The 16,040-nt window shown below is 36.3% G+C and overlaps 1 protein-coding gene across 1 annotated transcript in view; it reads left to right on the forward strand.

The window, feature by feature from the left end:
* The window catches only part of AGPS (alkylglycerone phosphate synthase), a 46,860-nt gene that overhangs the window by 15,318 nt on the left and 15,502 nt on the right, over nucleotides 1-16,040 (forward strand). The window contains exons 4-12 of the mRNA XM_065751036.1: nucleotides 2,717-2,837; nucleotides 2,911-2,985; nucleotides 4,612-4,683; nucleotides 6,152-6,231; nucleotides 7,630-7,710; nucleotides 11,219-11,344; nucleotides 12,121-12,229; nucleotides 12,644-12,771; nucleotides 14,223-14,274. Of these exons, the coding sequence (XP_065607108.1) occupies nucleotides 2,717-2,837; nucleotides 2,911-2,985; nucleotides 4,612-4,683; nucleotides 6,152-6,231; nucleotides 7,630-7,710; nucleotides 11,219-11,344; nucleotides 12,121-12,229; nucleotides 12,644-12,771; nucleotides 14,223-14,274 (844 nt within the window). The remainder of the gene's footprint in view (nucleotides 1-2,716; nucleotides 2,838-2,910; nucleotides 2,986-4,611; nucleotides 4,684-6,151; nucleotides 6,232-7,629; nucleotides 7,711-11,218; nucleotides 11,345-12,120; nucleotides 12,230-12,643; nucleotides 12,772-14,222; nucleotides 14,275-16,040) is intronic.

Genomic DNA, 16,040 nt, shown 5'->3' on the forward strand with positions numbered 1-16,040 from the left:
CAGGAAAATTTTAGTCTGTGTTTGTAGGCTGTTTTTCAAGATTGTGGAAACTACTAGCTTACAGAGAATTACTATTACTGTAACGATTGTTTGTGATAACAAAGAGAAAAGATAGGGTGACACTAAATTGTGCAGTTTTTCAATATACTTGTTATCTAAGTTCTAATTTGACAGGAATATTTTTCACATCTGACTGCTGAAAACTGGCCATCAGAATACTCAAGACTGAGCTGAATATTTTCAGGAAGAAAAAACAAACGTGTTCAAAATGTTCTGGTTTTAGGAAACATACATATTTTGCTTTTCAAGCAGAATAGCTCAAGATTGACACAGGTCATTTAAGAAGAATTTGTTTGAGGCTGCAGTTTCCTGACTAGATAGCTGCCAAAGCAGCGCTGGAAGAAGACTGTCCTTGCACAGTGGCTGTAGTGACACTGTTTCGGATAACAGTTTTATTTACCCATTTCTCAAATCAGTTCAACATTGTTTTCTCTGAAGCAGGTAATCTCACTGGGCCTGAAACCCTGGGCACTTCAGTCTTCTGCCAGTCAATCCGTTCTTTCACCTGCTGACTTAATTTCTCCATGTGCCTGTATGTTTTTTAAAAACCTTAATCTTGATGGGTGCGTTTTCCTTGATCTTAACTGGAAGCTGGTCACAGCAAAATTGCTTTAATACGTCGTGACCAGAAGTCTTAAGGGCAGTTTTTCCCTTCCTGTGTGTATAGAAAATTGAGAACAAAACAGAATTGGAGGGTAAGGGTAGATTCTCAAATGGTATTTTAATTTCACAGCATGTTCTGAAGAGCTGGTGTGCAAAATATCTGCCAACAGTGTTGCTTTTTTTGTCATCCACCTCTATTGTTGTGATCTGGAACAGATTGACTATCTCAACACAGAATAGGACTCTTTGGGGTCTCCAGTGTGTATCTGGACTTTTCATAGTTGTTCTCAAGTCCTACCGGAGGTTCTTTGTTTTCACGTCTCTTTTATAATTCCTGATTTATATTTCAGGTTGTGGCACTATATTGGTTTTCACCATCTGTTATTGTCGGAGTGTAAAGCAACTCAGGTTTAGGAACATAAGTACGGAAAGGACCTCTTGGTTGATTTGTCTTTATCTCTTCTTGCCTTTATTCTACAGGACTGAAGGATTCCCTATCGCTTGCAACCATTCTATTGTAATTTACTATAGTAAATATACCTGATTTTCTGCTGCTTGAGACCTGATGACTTTTTTTCCTTTTCAGTCTAGACTTAAAAAAGACAGCAGTTTAAACCTAGTTCATGTATGTTTCCTGTCTAACCTTTCAATGTACAACTTTTTTTTTTCCTATGGGACTGAGATATTTTAACTTTTTTGTCTGGCATGCTACACAAGATTTGTATAGGTGAATATTAACTTTCTTTCATTTTTCATCTTCAGAACATAAATACATTCTTGCAGAAGAGAAATAAAGAATGAGATACTTATCTGTAAGGAATTGCTGTAGATCTAGGTAGTTTGTAGTCTTATAGATAAGCAAGATCATCAACCACATAATGTTCAACTTGAAATGAAACAAAATGGTTCTGGCTATAAATGTCCATGAAGAGACAAGTTTGAAATAGAAAATGTAAGGAGAGCTAACAGGAATTTTCTATGTACAAAGATCTTTAACCGCTTGGTTACTTAGTATTGTTTTTCCTCGTGTTTTCCTGGTTTGAGTTCTGCTCTTGAGTTTATCCAATAGCACTGTGTGAATGTTATGTTAATAGCAGACTAGCAAGAGCCAAAAGCAGCGGCTCTCATCTTATTGTGACTGGCTTCTGAGCTCAGGATCTCTTAGTAGCACTATGTCTCTTACCTGTTCTCACCTTAATCTCCAGTTTCTGTGTTTGTAGTGTGAATATCCTGGAGGGAAAAACCTTTTCCTCTATTGTCTTAACACCTAATTTCAAATATAGCATCATCCTTAAAAATCAAGTCAAATCAGTGCATCTTTTGCCAGAGGTAAATCATTATTGAAACCATATTTTCATAGGGTCAAGTGAAAATACAAGCATACAACAAGCTTAAGCCTCTGAGTTTTTGTGAGCTATCAGTCTTGAACTTACCTAAAGTAAATATTCTTTACTAAATTATCCTGTAAGTTCTCTTAATTTCTATGTAAGCTTATGTAGTTTCTTCAAAGTATGCCATAGATCTTTGTAATCACCCGAATACTTTCTTGTTGACAGTTGGATTCCCTTCTTCAGATCTCACTATCTAACACTCAAAGCAGTTACAAGCATTATGCTTATGCCATTTAGTTCACTTTGTGAAGGATAAGTATATGTTTCTTGTATTGTATGAGAAATTTTGAACTTAATCTTCATCAACGTGAGGGCCTTCGGTACTGTTCAGGCAGTTGTTTCTCTTGAATCTTGAATTCCTTAAGACAAGTGTTTTGCCTAATATGCACTCATAAGCTTGTTTACTTTTCCAGATTTGTCAGGAAAAAAAGAGTAAGAAAGTGCTATTGGAATAAAACTGTGTGCCCATCTAGTCAGATGGGTACCAGACCAGGCAAATGAATCAATGACAGAAGATGAAGAAAAGAGCTTCTTTATTTTCTAATCTTAAATAGCTGTGTTTTGGTATTGGTTGGTGGTAAACTGTTCTTTTTTTTTTTAATTGTGAAGAAATGCTTTAAGAGGGAGCTTATCTTTCATGAAAATATTTTCCTGTATTGTAGGCATCTTTAAATGTTAATGATGTACCTCCATCTATTGTAAATGAAGAATTTCTTCAGGATCTTAGAGCCACTAAAATCTCATATTCGCAGGATGCAGAAGATAGGGTATTCAGAGCTCATGGTAAGAGAAATTCATTTACATAACTGTACTTCATATGCTTTCTGTTTCTTGATTACTTATCATTGTGTTTCAGGTCACTGCCTACATGAGATATTTGTACTCAGGGAAGGAATGTTTAAGCGAATTCCTGATATAGTTGTATGGCCTGGTAAGCTTATTGTTTTTTTGCCTCCTTTCTTCTGATCTGTTTACTAAATTCCTATTCTTTCTTGTCATTGAGAAGCTGTCTGGCCAACCTCACTCATCTTTGGACACCCTAAAGGACTTTTTTGTGTGTGGTAATCATGATCTTGTAACATCTGAATTGCAGTCTTTGCCTGTGAAGACCTATTACTTAATAGGAACGTAGAATTTGTTCTTAAATATAACTGAAATTTCAGATGACAGCTGAGTATGTGACTTAAGTAACCACAGTATAATATGAACTTGTATATGCACCAAGAATAGTTGTCTAAATGGCAAGCTAAATCTTGCTGGTTTTATAAGTATGTGATGTTAGAAGAGTGGTTAAATGTTTGCATTAAAAAATTTGGTCTTATGACATGCTGTACTGAAATAATATTAAAAAAAATTACACCTGTTAACTGCTATCAAAACACGCTATGAAGAGTAATTGACTTGAAGGAATGGCAGTGCAGGCTAGACCCATTTAAAGTAGAATAATCACTAATGCTGTTATAGCTAAAAATGTGTAGTGGAAAATGGTATTTGTTTTTGTTGAGTAGGAAAATACTGATACTTTAACTGATAAAGTTAAGTCATTTGCTCATCTGTGTGAATTTTCTGATTGAGTCATGTTTCTCAGGTCCTTAGGATCTAATTTCTATGTGCTATTCTTCAATAGCAAGTGAAAAAATCAGCTTGTCTAAGTACCTAGGCTGTATGAATCAAACAATTTTTATAAATTTCTGATGCTTTGAATAGCTGCACTGTGCTAGAAACCCCAAAATTTTTCTTAGCTCAAATTTCTTATTTCATTTGGAAAAAAAATCACATAGAAAGCATAAAGAGATACTGTAAGATGCGTCTGAATATTTGTGGAAAGGTACTGACAGCTCATGACGTGACTGGACAGAACTTAAACACCACTTCTTGTGCAGCTCCAAAGGCAACTGAAATAAAATGATTGAGTCTGTTGGTTTAAAACTGCTTTCTATTGCAAGAGCAAAATAGCCAGAGTTTGTAAGCCTTTTTTATTCATTACTACTCATTTCTCTGATTGCACAATCTCAGGTGTGAGTATATGTGATCTTTACTTGATGGTCCTTTTCCTTGCTAGCGTGCAAGCATTTCTGTTTCATCTTTGACTGGATACACAGTGAATTCTGAAAAAGTAAATTTTACCAGCAGCCCTTCTTTTGAAGCTGAATGTCATCAATAAAGACAAAAATTCTGTTTTTCAGTGTTCAGAAGAGATTAATTTTGCTTCAGATGGCTTTGAAAATTTATTTTCAATAAAGATTTGAGCTTAGTTTATTCTCCAGGATACCTAGCTCAATTCTAACCTATTTGTTAGCTCATCTTACCCAAGAATCCCAGAGAGTCTCAATCTGTGGACAGGAGACCAAGACTACATAGTAAGTTCTTTAAAAGTGGAATTGCTTTATGTCAAAAGTGTACCCTGGGACTCCTTTAACTTTGAGTCTACATCTTTAGTGCCTAACTCTTCGAAATGTCTTCCTTGCTGGTGTCAGAAAAGGAGCTGCTGAGTGTTCAGACTGTGATATTTAAACAACAGTAACAGACAGAAATTTCCATTTAACTTCTTTTTCAGTTTGCCATGAAGATGTAGTTAAAATTGTGGAATTAGCCTGCAAACATAATCTCTGCATAATACCATTTGGTGGTAAGTAGTATTAAATATGAGATGTGTTTAACTTCACTAGTGCAAAATTATTTTACTTGAACTCAATTGAAGTCTGTGGTTTTAGTAATAGAATAGTAGGCACTGCTTTTGGAGTAACCCTTGTATTTTAAATGCTGTCTTGCATTATTAAAATTTGCTATACTCAGCTGAGCAAAAGTCAACACGTGCAAAAACACTTTAAGTATTAGGAGTGCAAGAGAATTGTTTATATGAAGTTGAAGTCTGCCTATTTGCCTTGGAACTCTTCTAGGTCCTGGGTCCTTCTCAGGGGCTTCAGGTTATTAATCATACATACTTTCTCCTCTAAACCTGGTAAAGTAAATTGTCTGTTTTTGGCTTAGACATCAGGTGACACGAGATGTTGGCTTATTTCTATGGTAAGTGTTTTGTCAGGAACTCTCAGTTCTGTGTAATAAATTGATGCCTTTGTACCTATGCTGAAAGCATATAGCCCGTGTAGGAAGGATGTTTACTGTTTGAGAATATAAACGTCACTTAAACATTGTATCAAACTAACAGACTTGGTTTCTCCCAAAAGTGCTTCCCGGGTACAAATCATATTAGATACCTGTAAATGAGTGTAGTTGAGAGTGGCAGTGTTGACTAGTTCTCATTTATTGGCTGAGATGCAGGGAGATCTTCAGATTTTCTGCAAGTCTGGAATATTGAACTATGATCAACTCTTTTTAAGTTATTCTAGGAGTTAATATTAAATGAAAATGCTACCTTTCCTATCACTGGAAACAGAAGTGGTAGGTCTTGCTGCTCTTGAAGAGCTTTGGTGTTTTACTAGCTGGCGTCCACTCTGTACATGTAGCTTGTTGAGGGTCTCTGTAGCATTCTAGTCCTCTTTTATTTTTTTTTTTTAATTTTCCTATGGCTTTTGTAGTCTCTGAGAAGCCAGAAACTTCTTGGAGACTGTTCTTTGACATGCTGTGAGGATACACTAGAAATCTCCAGAGAAGTTTGATATTTGTTTTTATTCATCCATTTTTATAGTTATACCTTTTTCAATTTCTTACTTGATTTTAGGTAAGTATTGCATTCCTGTATTAAGTAGATCTCTTCAGCTCACTTTCTAGGTAGAGTTGTAGTGTTCTTTCCAGTGCTCTCAGTAGAATATATAGAAACCACAGCTATGTCTGTTTCTTGAATGACTTGATTTCTTCCCCTTACCCATTTTAAGTTACGTTCCAGACTTTACTGCAGCAGATGAGAATTTCATGCCCTGTTATTGAGTGCTGTTGAAGCCTTTTGTCTGTTCCATCATTGCCCTGATTGTGTTAAACTCTCAATTTGGGAGCAGGGGCAGCTAATCATTAGCTTCAGAAAGGGATCTTTGATGAGCTCAATATTCAAAAGGAGAGAGAGAAGGATGGGTATGTGGAAGGTAGGGGAGAAGTTACCTGAGAATTTTACAATCGCAATATTCATCCCATATTTTCAGGAGGAACAAGTGTCTCTAGTGCCCTTGAATGCCCAGAAGAAGAAAAAAGAACAATTGTTTCTCTGGATACATCACAAATGGTATGTATCTATTCTTGAAAAAAAAAATGTTGAAATTTAAATCATCATATGTTACTTTAGAGAAAGGAATCATTAGAGAATGACATTTCTGTCTTTCTTACAAGAATAAAGAAAAGATGGAAGTATTAAATTGGATTATAATGATTAAATCAGTACTTCATTTTAAGTGATATTTTTATTGAAATTAATCCTGCACTTCATGTGACTTGTGTTCTTAGAAAAGAAATCCTACTGCTGCATCTTTGTACAGTTTTACATCAGAGAAAATCAGAGGAAGCTACTATTCTTATGTATAGAAATTGTCTGAATTAAGCAAAAGGCCAGTAAGAAATTTTGTTCTTTTACATTTTTTAACGTTTTTTTATGCAGACATTAAAGAATAAATTATATATATACCAGCATTCACTGAAGAAATATAAGATGTCCATATTTCTCTATAAAACTATGCATCTCTAACTCCTTCAGGTAGTGATTCTTGTTTAAAATGAGTAATAGCAGCTTTATTTACAGAAGGCTTGTCACTTAGATTATAGAAATTAAAATAGTGTTATGTTAAGAAATGTAAATATAGCTTTTAATACTGTAGTCTTTATTCCAGAATTTGCAAAGTAAAGGGTTGTTGTATCTTGGCTTTTTCTACTGGTGACTCTAAATTACCTTCATAACATTGTTTTTTCTGAACTATCAATCTTAGTTAATAACTCTATAATCACTTAACAGGAAAGAACTGAAGCTGAAGTCTTTCTGGAATTTTCTCTATAAGCTAAACCCAGATTTGTTGGTTTCTTCTTCATGGATAGTATTTGTTAATAATTATGCTTAGTGCTTCTTTTCCTGTTTAGTAGAATATTCTGATGGGTCAGTGAGTTTCCCATGAGGTAAAAAGGTATAATCTTTCCAGGTATCTTAAATTTCCTAAGTACCTACATGATTTGACATCTCATATCTTACTCCTAATTTTGTGTGTCAGAATCCCAGAGCTGAACTGGCGTATTTCAGTGGAGTCTGTTTAACCTAGGGAATTTATATGAGAATACTTTTCTTGGTATCTGCTTATTGTCCAGATATTCAAACTCAGGCACTTTAAATTGTGTTGGTTTCTTTTTTGAAAAATGTTGTATTTTAATTTCTGTGGGATTTTTGTCTTAATTTTTTCTGACCTTTCTGCTTTGCTTTTGTGAATGTTCCCAGTGTGAGTTGATTAGCAGTGTTACTTATGGCAGTGGCTTTGCAATCTCTAACCTGTTGTCTGTTAGAGGGAGTGGGGAGGCTCAGCTTCCATTACTGTAATGACTAGAATTGTGTTAATATTAACTTGTACAACTAGATATTGTTGATAATACAGCATTAGAGAAGGAAATGAACACTGATGATCAGTTTTGATTCCATTCTTAACAGAACCGGATTCTCTGGATAGATGAGAAGAACTTAACGGCGTGTGTGGAAGCTGGCATTATAGGACAAGATTTGGAAAAACAGGTGTGGTTTTTTTTAATCTGAGACAACTAGTATTTCTCCATATTATGTCTTGTTCCTCATATCTTGGCTAGGGTGCTGAATTCTAGCTTAGTTCTTGTGTTCTCATGCAGACCATGGTTATTATATGCATGATTATGAGTCACATTACACTGGATGCTGTGTTTGATGCGCATTTTTAATTGACTGTTTTATTCTTTTAGCTGTAGACACAAAATGCATGTACACTAATAAGTTGGCAGTTTGTAGGATGTAACATTGTACTTTCAGACATTAGATATGCTGTTGTGCTTGTAAGATGTGACACTTGGTATCAAAAACCAAGGTTTTAGATTCATTCTGTTGTGTGTTTTGTAGTTATTTGGGCCAGAGGTAGTTACTTCAGAAGGGTTAGAGCTTATAACAGGCTTGCTGCTGTTACTGGTGCTTAAGACTGGCTATGAAAAAGTAGCATAAAGGAAGAAGAGTAGACTAAAATAAGGGTCTGTTGAAAAATTAAATCACCTTTACTTCTGAGTGATCTCTGATGACTTCTGACTGCAGTTTATCACGAGTCAGAGCAGCCTCTCAGGGCCCTTCTCAGTGCTCCTTTATAATCAGGCTGGTTGTAGGTGTTTGTTTACTGTCTTCAGGATCTGCAGTTCTGCTTGCTTAACATCCGAGGCTTGATTATTTTGATAGCTAATTGCTGTCTAAACTTAGTGCCTAGGGGCACTTTACTGATATGCAGAGTATTTGAAGGCTACTTCTAATCTGAACAGCTTTTTTCCGGACTTTTTGGAAAAGTACTTCTTTAACTTAAAGAGCAGTTTTTTATGAGAAAGATGGTCTTTCCTAACTCTTATTTTTTGTTCCTTTGTATCAGTTAATGTAATATTTTAACCTTTCCAATTCTTTTACTATTAAAGCTTGAACTAAAATGGAAATTGAGTATATTCTCTGTATAAAAGACCTATTTATTTATTTATTTCCCCAGTCTGTGATATTTTGTTACTATTCTATCCTTCAAATGCTACTACTTTTCCCTTGAAGTAAAGAACAGTATTCCTTTTCTGTTTATAACTCTTACGGGTTGTAGTACTGCTACTGTAGTCCTCTTTGAATCTTTTTGATCAGAAAGCTTAGAACCTTTCAGTTGGGTTCTGGACTATGAAGAGAATAAGTGGAATGTGACTACAATGAAGACTCCAAGATAAGCTCAAATTATACTACACAAAACAAGCACAGTTGTGATATATGTCAAAGCAAACATCCACTGAAATACAGATAGAATGCAGATATAGGAGAGTTGCTCTGAAAGTAATGCCTTCTATTTTGTTATGTTGGCCCATAATGGCAAATGCGCATGTTGGTGATTCAGCAGTGCAAGTTAAACCTTCTCATCAGTATTCTATTTGGCTTTGTTGTTGTGTGACAGAAGGCAGCATAGGGTCAGTCTGATAAAGTGGTATGAGGTGGAAGTGTATATAATGCAAATATGTCATTGAATTCTTCCATGCAGACTGAATTGCAGCCATTGACATTCACTGGTGCTTACTGAATGTCTGTGGAAACCAACCAGTGGATGTGAGCGCAATGAGGCGTTGAGTGGTGCATTTCAGGAGTGGTGACAGAGATGTGACAGACAGGCCAAGTATGTGTGATTATAGCTTAAGGCACCATTTTCTGAGAGATGAGAAGATACATTCATAAATTCATATATTACAATGTGCTCTGTAGAGGAGCCTCAAGTTGCTAGCTTATATCAGAAAAGAATGTGGATTAATAGCCAACAGAAGGGAATCAGAGGTGACAGAGTTACAAAGCTAGAACAGATCTTTTATTTTTATTTTTATAATGAATATTATCAAGCATATTGTGACTTTGTAGAAAAGCTAGTACATACTCATGCATTTTGGATGAGAAGGCCATTCTGGCCATCTCTTCCATCTGGAAAGTACATAGCACGATCTCTCCCCTATTCTATAAGTGTCCTTAACACATACTGTTTATACAGTGTTGTGTTCAAGGAGTTTGAACCTATTGCTTTGTGCATGCCCACTCATTTACAAGTATTCCAAAGTATGGTCCTTTGCTGTGCTTGTGTTTATATACGTTGTGGAAGTAGGTAAGCTGTGACTGTAGCAAACTTCTTGTTCTTGGAGAATGAGGAGAGAGCAGGTTTCAACCCCTCCCTAATATGATCAGTAAGCATCTGAAATCACAAGGTCTTCCAGTAAGAGAAAGGATCATGAGCTTGATAACTGAATCACTTTGTACTACAGAATGCAATTAATGATCCACATTATGTTTTGTGCTTACAACAGTCTAGTTGGACATAGGTGTTTCAGTTGCCCAGTGCAAATTGGTAGTCTCAAACACTAACACAGTTATCAGTGTGAGAGTTCTGGGTCTTTAATTCTTTCTGCCTGACAGCTTCGGTGTTGCAATTCTAAGGACATGTAATCAACCTCAGGTGCTGTGCAGATGGCAAAGCCAAGCTAATACAGAAAAATGAGAAACAAGTGACTACTTAATGTACAGGAATGCATGATCTGCATGACAAGTAGTTGACAGCTTTGCATACAGGAAGCCCAACCAGATGGCTTTATATTAAAACACATCACTCCTTGAGAGAATTAAGTACAGGCAATTTACTCATATTTTCTGCAGACCTGCTGCATATCACATTAGAATGGAAAGAACAAGAGATTAAGTGCCTTATTTATTGGCAGCATTTGTGCAGAGTTGGCAGTTACTTAGTTATAATTGTTTTCCATATGTATCTGAGTTCTCACTTTCTTACAAACAATAGAAGTCTTAGTTTTAAAGTGTGGGGGAGGAGTGTTATAGGCTGATGTGTAGTGCAGCACATGCACAGTAGGAGCAGTGTCAATTTGCATTTCATTTATGTATCAAAGACAAGATTTGTGCCTGAATAATTGAGTGTATCGTCAGGATATTTCATAAAGTCATAGAATCATTAAGGTTGGAAAAGAGCACTAAGATTGTCTAGTCCAGCTGTTGATGCATTTCATCCCTGGTGCATCTTAAGGCCTTTACCTCTTGCCCTATCACTAGTTACCTGGGAGAGGAGGCCAACTCCCACCTGGCCACAGCCTCTTTTCAGGTCATTGTAGAGAGTGGTAAGATCTCCTCTGAACTTTCGCTTCTCCAGACTAAACAATCCCAATTCCCTCAGCTGTTCCTAATAGAACTTGTGCTCCAGACCCTTCTCCTGCTTCATTGCCCCTCTCTGGACATGCTCCAGGGCCTCAGTGTCTTTCTTGTTTTGAGGAGCCCAAAAACAGTGCACAGTACTTGATATGTGTCCTTGTCAGAGCACTACCAGCTTCTCCAAGAAAATACTGCCAGAAACAGTCAAACAGCTACAGAGATGAGGCTGACAGGCCCATAGTTCCCCAGGTTCTCCTTTCAACCCTTTCTTTTAAAACAAGCAAACCTAAAATATTGAGATTTTGAAGTATTATGCAAATGCAGACTCTGTAGAATGTATTTTCCCTTTCTTTAGCTTTCTGAAAGTGGCTTCTGTACGGGCCATGAACCAGACTCCATGGAGTTCAGCTCCCTAGGAGGATGGGTAGCAACACGAGCATCAGGCATGAAGAAGAACATCTATGGAAACATTGAAGATCTGGTAAATATTTCTGATACTTGTGCTAATTAATTATTCTTCTGATTGGAAGTTTAACTCTTGTAATGACTCATGAGAGAGAGAAGGGTTTAGCTACCTGTACTGGAAGATTTTAAAGGCACTAGTTGAAATCCCAGTAATTGTTACATATTTGAAAGTTTCAATTACACCAAGGAAGGATGGGTTTTTTTTAGAAAGGATTGAGAAGTATGGAGGGAAATAAGTTTACATATGTATCATTGTTATGGAAGACTTGATATTGATAGTGTGTTTCACAAAGGTTTTTTTTTCATTTCTTCTATTAGAAGTACTTTTGTAGCAGCTGATTTCTGAATTAGATTAGCTTTGTCAAGCAGCAGTTCTAAAGCAAAACTTAAAGAACATTCCTTCTGCTGCAAGCCCTCTTTTTTTTTTTCATTTCCCTTCTGAAGTATCACGTATGTTCTGAATTTAAATGCTAGTTTTCAAGGAGAACATTGACTACACTGAGGGGAAAAAAAGCAGTCTTAGCTGGTAGCGTCTGTATGTGGACAACAGTTGATTTGATTTGGAATAGAACTTGGTGCAATCTGTTGTGTGGGCAAACCATGCTACATTATAAACTGTTGGGAATGGCCTTCAGGTTATCCCCAAAATTTTTGGAGCTGCCTACAGAATGCATGAAGTCTGCAGAGCTCACCTGCCTCGAGCATAGCATGCGTCTTGTAGAAAATAAATTTCATACAAAAATGTCTGTGCTTAATGATGATATGTGTAGTCACTGTATATTATTCAAACAGGTGATTCATATAAAAATGGTAACTCCCAGAGGAATAGTTGAAAAAAACTGTCAAGTACCTCGCATGTCAACGGGACCTGATATCCATCACTTTATTATGGGATCTGAAGGTAATTTCATGGAACTGCATTTAATTCAGCTTCTGTAATGGCTTGCTGATTCGAGCATCTTTAATGCTATGGCTTCCAGTGTATGTACAGATAGTGTTCTGCAGGCATTATTTTTTTGTATATGTGTTAGGATAGTACAGTGAGGGTTATTTTAGGACTGAAGATATAGAAGTGAACAGTGCTTAAAACAAATCTGTGGAATAACGAACACCTACAAAATAATCTAGTAAAAAACATCATGACTTAAAGATTGCTTGTAGTTATTCACCATGTAAGTTTTCAGGAATAAATCACCTGCTGCAATACTGAAGTTTTGGGTCTTCTAACTTACGTTCACTGAGAACATCTTGCTTAGTAGTTGTTGGGTGGTCATCTGGTCGTGCTTTAAAACTGACCTTTGTTTTTTTTCTAAAGGAACTCTGGGAGTGGTTACTGAAGTTACGATAAAGATTCGCCCACTTCCTGAATACCAGAAATATGGTTCTGTGGTCTTCCCCAACTTCGAACGAGGGGTGGCATGCCTAAGGGAAGTGGCAAAGCAGGTAAGGAGAAGCTTAATGTTGAATTCTTGCAAATACACTAGTTCTAACCTTGTTCAGGGTGTAGGACTAGGATTGTGCTGATGCTCTGGTCTTGATTATTGATTACTGGAAAGGAGTTGAGATAATACGAATGTTTTAAGTATATATGGGTACTGGGGCTTTTGGAAATGATGCAGTAAAAGGATTGAGCTTATTTTATGTTTGGTCAATATTCTAGCCCAATTGTGAGTATTCCTTCTGATTTCTTTTTTGTTTTGTTTCATTTTTTTAGTGGGAGTTGTTAGCATATCCCAGGACACATATTTTGGCTTTTTATCTCCTTCAGTGGAGAGCTTTATCTGGAGATATGTTCACGAGTATGTAAAAGTGACTGCTATTTAAAGGGATTAAGTTGTAGCAGACAAGTAAGGAGTAGTTGGTTTCTGATTCCTAAGTGATAAAGGAACAACAGTCATGCAGTGAAAGGATGTGGCTGCATACAGAGGGTGAGAAGAATGCTTCTTGAAGTGCAGCAGCTCACTCAAATGTGCTGAATTGAGGCAGAACTGTACTTAGACTTCAGTGTTCAAGCAGAACCTTCTGAATAGCGTGATCAGGCAACAGGGAGGTTGGTTTCAGGTAGCAAAACTTGGACATCAGTATCCAGATTGTGTATTGCTTTTTCTGATGGCTGTGCTTCTAAGCAAGTCTTGTACTGGCTAGCCTCTCTTTTTACGATTCCAGACTAACTTTCCTTGACACTGTGCAAAATGTACTAAATCACTTCAGTGAATGGAGGAATGTATATCCTGAAGTGGGGAAGTAATATCAGAAATGTTTTACTTAATGCCAAACTAAATATAGCTTTACATTTTTTCCTGTGATGGGTCTAAATTAATGACTTGATGTTCCAATCCAGATGTTCAGACTGGTATGTGAGTGACATGTATATGCTAGTTATCAGCACTTGCCAGTTCTCCTGTCACATGCTTGTACTGCTAGTGCTAGTTCTTCCTATTAAGGGTATCTAAGCAACCTTGGAATGCTTAATTGTACAGCTGACCAACATTTAAAATCAATTAAGGAGATAGCGTCTTTTCCCCAAGTAAGGGGTTTGAAGAGGAAAAAAAAAAAAAGGCAGTATTAGTCACTCATGTTGCTCAGTTACTAAGCTTAGAAATACACTCTGTACATCAGGGTCAAAGATCTTGGGACTATGTTCCAGTTGGCTTGACATTAAACTGAATATTCTTGATATTGTATCTGACCGTACCTAATAGATGTTGCTTCTCAAATGAAAACAAGTTCATCATTACCACTTTTCAATTACGATAATGGCTGTGGTTCTCTGATGTCAAATTTGCTTCTTCTGTGCTGTTTTGTAAATGAAAATGTCACTGTCAGGAGTTTCAACACATCTGTTCATAGACTTTTTATTCTTCATTTTTCTCATTTCCCTAACTGTCCCCAAGAGATGTGCTCCTGCATCAATTCGCCTTGTTGACAACGCACAGTTTCAATTTGGTAAGTAGATTTTCTCAGATGAGTATTTTTTCCAAGGGCTTTGATTTTCTTTTCTTTTTAGAAAGAAGTCTTAAAAGTCCATCTCACATGGGAATTCATTTCCTCAGAACTAGACAAAGAAGGTGATGATCTCTACATTCAAATTCCTAGTGTTATAACTTAGACTTCCGTTTCTGAAAGTACGTCTTTGCCTCTGGAAAAACACTGTTGACAATAACAGCCAGTAAAACAGTAAAAAGCCATGCTGTGCATATAGACGCATAAGATTTTTTACTGTCTTTCCATTAAAAGCACATAGCCTACTGGGAAATTTAAAATGCTGGTGATACTGCCTCTATTTTGTTCTAAAGTAGTAGAAATGATAGTTTTGTAGTATGGTATTTGAAACATTTTGTTGTAAAGAATATTAATGATGAGTCAGGTATCAGGATTGGATGAGATTCAGAATGCAGGTATCTCATTTCATAGTTAAGTTAGTTGGTTAAAATAGATGGGTTTGAATTTCCTAATGCCTCCTTGTATGCATTGCTGGCTGCATACAAGTTCCTGAGAAGGAGCAGTTTATTTTGAAAATTCCCTAATGTGGCTGTGATTGGGCTTTTTTTTTGGGTAAGGGACAATGAAACTTATTAGAAATGAGCGTTTATTTTGTTGATTTTTTTTTGGTTTTTTTTTTTTTAAGTTTAAATGTGGTGAATGCTGTAGTTGTGTGCAAACAGAACTAAAGCTATAGGCTAAAGTCACTGAAGCTACTAAAGTATTACAAAATCCAGAGAATAAACAGGACAAAAAACAGTCATTTTTGATCTCTTCTTAAGGGAAATTGTCATTTTCTAATGTTGAAACTTTGGCAAAAGATGTGTTCTGGCTGTTGTAGAGAGCCTAAGGTTCCACTACCCAAAAGACTACTGGTCCTGGAACTTGAAGTACTTGTGGAGGCTGATTTTGATTATGCATTGATAAAAATATGGAGTGACCTTAAGAGCCTCTGTTAATTGAACAAGACAGAATTTCTGAAATCTGTTTTGGACAGAGGTCTCTGTAACAAATATTGACTTAAAATGGCATTAATATGATGAGGAAGTTGAACTTTGTTTTGAATGGGAATAGTCATATCTGTAAACTTGAGAGTCTAGCAAGCATTGCTGCCTGATTTGGTCATCTTTGTGTTCTAGTCTGTCTGACAAGCATGTGTAATAGAAAGTGGATGCTTTTTTTTTTCTGTTGGGAAAAAAATTGACTCATTAATCCAGTGTTGGATTTAAAGCCTATAATGAGTCTTCTGTTTTTTGGCTTTGACCTGAGGTTGCAGTTTAAACAGTCTTCTGTAAAAGATGCCCAAGGTGCCTCTAATTTTTTCTTGTGGTTTTATTAAATAGAATTATTATCATTTTTTATGGGTTGCGGTTTAATAAATTAATGCCCTTTTGCTAACATTGCCTTTTTTTGTCCTCACTTAAGTGTGCTTAGAGGCATACTTCTTGGGCTTTACTCATATCTTCAGTAAACAGGGCTCTCACTGAAGAGGAAAAGAGACTAATGAAGTACTGAAGTTCATGCTTTATTCAGGGGAAATACTTTGTGAAGTATTTTACAAGGAAGTATCATGTAAATGGTGCATAACTTTTTTATGAATTGGGCTCACAGCGTGTAGACCAGATGCAAGACTGTTAAAATGAAGCAGTAATGGGAGTTCAGAAGTTGCTTGTGACTGATAACAATGGAACAAACAGTAAAAGGCTTTCATTTCAATTTAACTTAGTCCT

Source organism: Cyrtonyx montezumae, unplaced genomic scaffold (genome assembly GCF_038088225.1).
Source record: "Cyrtonyx montezumae isolate F1298 unplaced genomic scaffold, pur_monq_1.0 scaffold_7, whole genome shotgun sequence".
NCBI lineage: Eukaryota > Metazoa > Chordata > Aves > Galliformes > Odontophoridae > Cyrtonyx > Cyrtonyx montezumae.